This window comes from Aplysia californica, unplaced genomic scaffold (genome assembly GCF_000002075.1).
Source record: "Aplysia californica isolate F4 #8 unplaced genomic scaffold, AplCal3.0 scaffold00681, whole genome shotgun sequence".
Classification (NCBI taxonomy): domain Eukaryota; kingdom Metazoa; phylum Mollusca; class Gastropoda; order Aplysiida; family Aplysiidae; genus Aplysia; species Aplysia californica.
Window position 1 is genome coordinate 205,678 of NW_004797951.1, and position 8,608 is coordinate 214,285.

The 8,608-nt window shown below is 41.5% G+C and overlaps 1 protein-coding gene across 1 annotated transcript in view; it reads right to left on the bottom strand.

Annotated features, from left to right (window-relative positions):
• Positions 1-3,687: 3,687 nt before the first annotated feature.
• LOC101856465 (C-Jun-amino-terminal kinase-interacting protein 4) overlaps positions 3,688-8,608 on the bottom strand; it is a gene marked incomplete in the record, with an annotated part of 80,142 nt that continues 75,221 nt past the window's right edge. Inside the window, 2 exon segments of the mRNA XM_035972404.1 lie at positions 3,688-5,155; positions 6,003-6,149. Coding sequence (XP_035828297.1) covers positions 5,013-5,155; positions 6,003-6,149 — 290 coding nt within the window.

The following is an 8,608-nucleotide window of genomic DNA, read 5'->3' on the forward strand; positions in this document are numbered from 1 at the left end:
CCCCCCCCACTGTTGGTTCTGTTTTGTCTTTCTTGCTTTTTCCCCAGCACCCAATGACCGCTATCGTGTCCATCTGCTTCCTTTTATTCAAACAAAGAAACAAACGATGTCCTGTCAAGACATCTGACTGAGAGAGACAAAATATTTTTTTAAATAATGCAGGGACGACGAATACATGTATGACTCATTTCCCTGCTAAGATTCAAACCATGAACCTCCATAATATGCCAGATCAAGTTAGCCCCAACGGCACCACGTAAGGCCGGAGCCGTCTTTTACAAAATATGATCCTCATAGCATCCCAGTGAATTCTCAGTGCTGAATAAATTGGAGTGAAAATAACCTCTTAAAAATAATAATAGTAAAAACAACAATTCAAATAACATTTAAAATATAAAAAAGCCGGGTCAAACAAACATGGCCAAACCCCAAACAGATACCACCTTGCCCCCCACCCCTTCTAAAAATCTTTTCCAATAATGAGGATGATTCAACTACGCCACTTTTTCGATCCTTCGCCATAATTACGAACAGGCATGCAGAACACGCGGAGGAAACTGTACGTCCTACAGCTAGGCAAACAAAGGGAGATACACAGACACGCGCAGCTCTGCAAAGACATCCCACTGTCACTTCATCAAAATCAAAATGTAACAATACGGAGAAGACGCAATAAAAAGAAAAGAAAACAAACTTGAAAAATCTGGCGGGGTGCTTTGCTTCAGAGGCAGATTTCGCAGAGAAATTCGATAAGTTCTGTTGAGGAGAATATGACATTTCGATAATGAAATGCCCGGCTTCAGGCTACTCATCAAAGACGCGAGGTATCATTTCTCCAGTTTCAAAGGCCGCGGGCCTTCTCGAAAAAAGAAAAAATTAACAGGAAAAGAAAGAAAAAAGAAAAGCGGGGGGAAATTCGGGAAAGAACAGAAGGTGGAATGGGATTTTCGGGCTGGGCAAAACAGAGACATCAGTCCAACAGAAAACGTCATTACTCAGAGAAGACCGAGGTTTCAACAATGTGAACTCTGTCCACGGAAATAGCAACAGCTTTTTGAATACAAGTGAAAATACAAGCTTCTCAAATATTTTGGGGGGTTTCTTTTCACAGACATAGAATACTGCCCAACCGAACACACTAAAGGTTGTGTCTAAAGTGGAACAAGCCACCTCGCTAGATTTTCCAACTTTGTTTTCTGGTTGTTGCTGGGGTTTTTTTAAGGCAAAGAGAATAGTCCTACTGAACACACTTAAGTTTGTTTCTAAAGTGGAACGTTCATTCTCCCGTCAGGGCAAAGGGCTGAGAGGGAAAATAGGACAAATTCAGTGGCAGGCCCGGAAATTTGGATCCTTGTAAGACACAAAACGGAATCTCAGTGCGTTGGCCAAGCAGGCAAAACGACGGTACAGCAGGCAATCTTTCCATTCAAACACTTATTCAATTCTCTTCACTAGGAAAGTATTTTCGCGTTCGAAAGGGCACATATGCTTTAAAGGACCCTGAAATTGCCCCCCCCCCCCACCCCCCAAAACCTCCTATCTTTTTCTATTTTCCATCGCTGGAAATATGACGCCAATCGTCTCGAAGAAGGAAGTTGTCCTCTCAGAAGAACAGAAGGTCCTCTGGGATTTCCACACGGTTTATTTTATAAAAGCAATATCTTATGACCCCATTGACACAATTTACATCAATTAGGAGGTGGGCTGCTTTGACCCTGACTATTAAGACCAACCCGAGCTGAGTGGTTATACCATCATAGCAGACAGACGGATGGAGATATTCCACTCTCAGGAATCGAACTCGGGTCTTCTGCGCTCCGACGATCGTCGATTGATTAAATTAACAAACTGGTGAAAAGACAAAGAGATAGTGAGTCATCGATAGTGGGGGAGGGAGAGAGAGAGAGAGAGAGAGAGAGAGAGAGAGAGAAAGTGAGTGAGAGACGCGAGAGAGAGAGAGAGAGAGAGAGAAAGTGAGCCTGAGGTAAATAATAGGTGGAAGCTTTACTCTCATTTCCAAGTCCAAGAAGAACCCGAGTCAGATTAGTGGCAACCTATGGTAGAAGTAAAAAAAGACGAGCTTTAGCAGCTGAAGTAGGGTAATGTATCCAACTCCCTGCAGGACCAACACGGTGAGACTGAGACACACGCCTGCACTTTTCAGGGTACAGAACGTCCCAAGGGTTGTGACATGACCTGAACCATAAACGTGGAGCCACACGGAAACATTCACAGCTTTATCGAACACCCAGCCTGTGTCAGCGACAACAACAACAACAATAATGCCCAGAATCACACTCCTAGAACTGAACATATAATCATTTACAGCCAGCACTGAGGTAAAAGTGGTCATCGTGTGAGTAAATTCTCGAAATGCGCAAGTCCAAATTTTTTTCCCTGGATTTCTTTGTTCGTCGTATTCACAAAGAGGGTTCCTGATTCTCTACATAAAGATAATGTAGTATTGACAAACAGAAAAAGTGTCTTTTATCATGTTGTCTGCTGAACAATTAAAAAAAATTAGAAAAGGCTCGGAATCTGTGTGCAGTGAACATTGGTTCTTTGTCTCCACTGAAGAATTTCTTTTGACACACTTGCATGTTTAGAGAATGACACCGATGTAATGGGGGAAGGAAAAGCCATGTACAAAGTGGGGGGTGGGGGGTGGGGAGGGCACAGGTTGCTAGGCTGATACAGAAAGAGACTAGACCATCGCGCCACGACAACAAATCTAAGTAAGGAAAGCAAGCTATCACTCAATATTAAAAAAACACAGCGCTATTGAATCCACACTCTACAGTTACACAGAAACAACTTGCGTCCAGTTAGTTGTGACGGCGGAAAAAAAACCCAAACACAAACCCACGACAAAAACGGCGAGAAAATGAAAATGCCTTTTATACAGTGAAAATGAGAACACTTCGTCGGAAGGGACCGGAAGGGACTTTTGTATGTTTTTAAAAAACCCAAAGCTATGGCAAGCTCGTAGTGGGAGCCCCAGGGCCGAACATTATGCTTACGTACACTCAACGTCTACATCACATACATTTTACCGCATGTACTTTTATTTCCATCTCAGCTTTCACAGTTACTTCAGTTACAAATCTCATCATTGTAGAAGACCGGCGCCCATACCACATCTGATTACAAGCACGGGGCAAGGGGTTGGGGGAGGTGGGGGGGAGGGTGAGAAATGGCAATAATGATAATAGTACCGTACAAATATTCATAATTATTTTATTGTCATTTAAATGTAATAATTAGAACAATAATAGCAAACCATTAGAAGAAAGAAAAGACACAGGTCCGTCCAGACAACGAGGCGACCCCATATAAGTACACGACCGGTGGCGCCCCGGCTCCAACAAGCAGTCAGCCACACACACACACACGCGCGCGCGAGCACACACAGATACTACTCATCACCGGACCAATATTCCGGATCATTCGCTTACAGAACGCTTCACCTGTCCTTCAATGACAAATTATAATACTCATGCAAACGGTATTTTTAAGAATTAAAGCCACTCTTTTTCATTTGATTTCGTCCATCTCGTTGCAGTCTGTTTTGCTCTTCCTTAGTTCTCGATTTCAAAATAAAAAGCTGTACCGTACACTGCTATACTCAAAGCCAACATCCATCAGACCAAAGAAAATTGGTGATGTCACAGCCACAGCAAAAAAAAATTTTTTTTTTCTTCTTTTCTTTTCGTATTGTAGTGAATGTCTAAAAACAGCAGATTAAAAAAACAACCACACAGCTTTTTGTGAAAAGACCTTGAACTTGCACCACGCCACAACAACGCAGACGAGCACCAAGGCAGATAACTGACAGACACACCGAGAAGCAATCACAATATAATTCACTCGTGTTTCGAGAAGAAAGTATACCCCAGTGTCAGTTCCGAGCGGTTTTACTGGCAGCTGTTGCTAGGATTCTGAAATAACGTCGTTCCACACCTCCAAACAAGACATAAAAAAAGAAAAGAAATGACAGTGAAAATTCTTTAAAATCAGCTAAAAAGACGGGACCCACATTATCGAATTCGGAATTGACATTCGATGGTTATCTTCCACTCATTTACGCAATAATAAAACACCAAGAGTCTCACAATAAAGTGTTTCCATTTCAAAATAGACATTGCTTCCTTAGTGGAAGACCCAATTTATCAATGTGAAAGAATGTCTGTCAGTTTTCAAAACATTCTTTTTTTTTCACCAGCTCCGACAGGACCCTGCTTATCACAGAACATCCAGGTGTATGTTAGTACGACAAAAATTCCATGTGATGTAAATGGTGAGGCTTATCAAAAAAGATAGTGTGACCTATCAAATAAGACATTTCCAGTGATACAAAAGAACCTTCCATCGGTCATTTCAAAACATTCTGATCTCTGTTTGCGAGGTGCGACACGACACCAGACGTCCCAGCCAGCTGCGGCTGATGCCAGATATCATCACTGTCATGGACAGATCTCTCAACTCATTCATCGTAACCCTCCAAGTGTCGCTAACGAATAGATTCCTGTTTCAGAGGAAACTCTATGATTTCACTATGTTGCATAAAAAAAAAGCTTGAGAACTGGCAAACCAAGCAAGAAAAAGGCCATTAACATGGCGATCTAAAAAAAATATATATATAGGGTAAACGAAAGAAAACAGGGACTCAAATTATGGAAATTTAATCGGCTGTCGACATTAGGAGGGTCACGTTTCCAGAGAAAACGGAAAGCCAGGAGTGAATAAACTCCTGTATGGCCTCAGTTCACAAGTGTTGTTTCTAGAACTACATGTATTCTGTTAATTAATTTTAGTAACTTTTCTGTTATATCTTCATTATTTTAATGATGTAGGCCTGCTGATGTACAAGGTTACAACAAGCCGAAAAACCAAAAACGCATCCGCTGGTGAACTGTGCATTATCTCTGCTGAGCCGAGCAATCTGCTCCCGACGTGACGATGTGGCAGCTCAGACCCGACGCTGGAGGTCGCTGGCCGGACAACCGCGGTGGTCAGTCCTGGGCCGTGACCTGCCAGACGATGATGTGGCTGCGGTCCACCTTTGTCAGCGAACTGCCCGGCTTATTGGGGTCTTCGTCATCATCGTCGTTGGTGACCTGCTGGACAACCGTGGGGTCGTCGTCGTCTCCGTCACCTGTTGAACAATATGTCGTTTTAGTTTATTATGGGGTTCTACGGCGCTCGCAACTACATAAGGTCATATGAGCGTGCGAAACAAGTTGTTTTTTCTCTTCTCAACATTTCTTGGTCTGGTACCTGTCAACATGTCTGGGGTGAGGGAAAGGGGCAGGGTTGTTAGTCATCTTGTCTGATTTAATCACAAAATTACCATGTTTCAGTTTAGCTTAATCCTATCCGTACGTCATGTTTTACTGTCGTATCCATACGATATGGGGAACTCGGTGCCCTCATTTTCCAAGACTCGTTAATCCAATCAGTATGCTTTGCATAGCAGTAAGCCCAAATGATTTTTTTGGAGAAATACTGAAAGTTTCAAAGAGATCTTCGCACTAGAAGTTTTCTAAAATGTGAAGAATACAGCCCCTGGGGTACAAAATGACCGAGCCCCTGGGGTACAAAATGACCGAGCCCCTGGGGTACAAAATGACCGAGCCCCTGGGTAAAAATGGTAAAACATAGCAGAGATGAGAAAACATGCTTCAAGAATAGACTTTAACACATTCTAAAAGCAGTTTTCATTATCTCTTTAGAAAATACCCTGGACTCCAAATTATTCGTTCAAAAAAGTGATTTTTGGTCATTATCAGCCTGTAGCTCCAAATGCTCTGTGGCAACTTTTTGGTACCTTTCTTCAGCCACACACATATTTGTTTCCACTCTGTCCACGAGATTCTAAAGGGTTACTCAATCCTAGATCATCCCCAGGAACAGCACTTTTACTCTCCTTAAACACGCGCCCTGTCTTCGAAACAAGACCCGCCTATCTACCCAGGCACAACCCTGTACTTGTTACCACTCACCCATTCGGAAATCGACGTAGCCTTCCCCACCGGAGAGGATGAGGCGGGTGTTGGTGGGAGGCGCCGGAGTGGCTTCCCCTCGCGGCGGTGGGGTGGAGGAGGAGGACGTTACTTCCGCGGCCGCACTCATGCCCTGACGCTGGGTTCCTGGAACAGACGTGCAAAGTAACGCAAGCTTTTAGAAATAATTTTCTTGCATAATATTAATACGAGAGCTTGATTCACCAGCACAGAGCAATACATACTATTCCAAATATGCCTACTACTCCCACAAAATCTGAACTCATGAACCAGTACCACAAAGTTACACATGATGCTGTTAAAAATGCTGTTCTTGTCAAATCTGAGCAGGTGCACCATCAGAACTAAGCAACACATGCTAACAGAAACAGTACAGTTGCAAAAATCTATGGTCATGAACGACTAGCATAAGAAACTACATGCAATTAGAGAAAACAAAAACTTGCAAAATCAGAAAACCCTATAAACCAAAACAAGGTACCAAACATAACATAAAGTATCAGTAAAATGACTGTGATGAACGACTTACACTATAACTGAATAACAACTGCCGGTTTCATTAAGGCAGTAACAAAATTCACACATGCATAAAATGTGCATCTGGACAGGACTGGCCCACAAGAGTGCCAACGATTGGATATTCATTATCAGTAATGGTGTTATTTTTATAAATACTTATTTTTATGTTAGGCATTCACATCTGTTTTGAACTTCACTTTCCACTACAGTTCAAATGAGAGAAAAGAACCACTTTACAACATACTCGACGTTCGACGTTTGTGATTTTTTTTGGCCAACCAAACTGCACTTGTACGAGCATTGATTAGTCATGAGTACTTTGGAGAATGAGAGTATAAACACTCACATAAGTATCAGGGTAATTGTAAACGTACTGATCCACTCTGTATACATGAGTATATGTATAAACATTTATAAATATGTGTCAAGTGCACATACATGTTTGTGTATGCTCACAGGAGTCCATCATTTGTTTTCACTGAGAAGAACTGTGAGCATGCGGTTCTAAAAACACAAGCTTAAAATCTGGGCAATTTTTAATTTAAAAAATACATCTACTTGTGGCTAGACATGGTTTAGAAGCCAGATTACTGTCACTCATAACTTGTCCTGACCTCCCCTTACTGCTTTAACCTTCATGGAATTCAGTTCCTACTTCACGACTTCTATACTCTTTAATTTATACCAAAACAATTAAAAATATCCCAAGACTTTAGTACTGTTTAAGTTATATCTAAATGATAATAACAAGATAATTAAAAATGTAGAATTTACAACAAAAAAAAGCTATCTAATGAATTTACAACTTAGTGTTCTTCTTCAATTCTTGAGTAACAAAATAGCATAAAGCTGGTCTTCACAAGTTTTTTTCTATCTCAGTATACACACTCAAAAGTGCTGTGGTGGTGGTAATGGTGGTGGTTATGTCCACAAATAAAAGTCACAAAATCTTTCTTCAGTATTACATAAAATATTCTATAGCAAGTATCAGTCATGCATAAAATGAGAGGCGAAAACGGTCTAGCGGACACATAGCGAAATCGAAATGGACTTTGGGAAATCTTTTCATTGTGAACATGTTCTAATTATTAAATACAAAGAATATATATATGTTAAAGAAAACAATTCAGGGACTTGAAATGTTTGTTCACTGTAAGAGTGTTTTTCGCTATGTGCTTGATAGACTGTAAGAATGGAAGGGGTATGATGAAGCCATGACACTATAGCATACAATTTGAGTTCTGTTGGCGACATCAGCTATGATTCTGACACTATGAATACACAGGACTGGGAATAGGTACGAGTGATGCCAACGCTACAGATATAAAAATATATACATAAGCATATGTAATATGTGCAGGGGTCTGGTATAACCGCTAACAGTAGATTGCGTTCAGAGAAGAGGGAGAGAGTTAGTTTGAGAGGACGACTAAACTTGTTATGTGACTAGAAGCAGGAGGGTTCAAACAGTGCAAGCCAAACCCACACAGTGAACCGAGGATATGGCGGTCTGAAGTGGGAGGAGGAGGGAGAGGGAGAGGGAGAGGGAGATCTCTCACTCACCTACTCTCACAAACACTCTCTCTCTCACACACAAACACAAACGCTTAGTTGGTAGTTTGTTTAGAGTTCTGACGAGGAATGGAAACATATCTTCAAAAAAGAAAATTTCTGGAAATCCATCGCAGAAACCATGGCTGAGGCAAAGAGAAAGACCGGGTCGAAGGTGAGGGAAGGGAAAGAGTGTGCAGGGGGTAGAGCGCGCACAGTAACTGTTACTGTCAACTCAACGCTACATTTTCTTATTAAAAGCAATTTGGGGCAGTTTCTTGAGTCAGATTTTTTTCTCTCGCTGGGACTATCATAATATAGTGGATATATCGCTTCCTATAGTGCTAGTATTAGTCTGTGAGAATGACAGGAAAGTTTAGAGAAAGTTTCGGGACGAACAGTTTCTGCTGATTTTCTCCAAAGAAGTAGGTCTCAAAGGAGAATAGCACAATAACGAAAAGAGCACAGTAGACCGTGGAAGCCAGAAAAAACTGAAGCGTTTTTTTTTTTGGGGG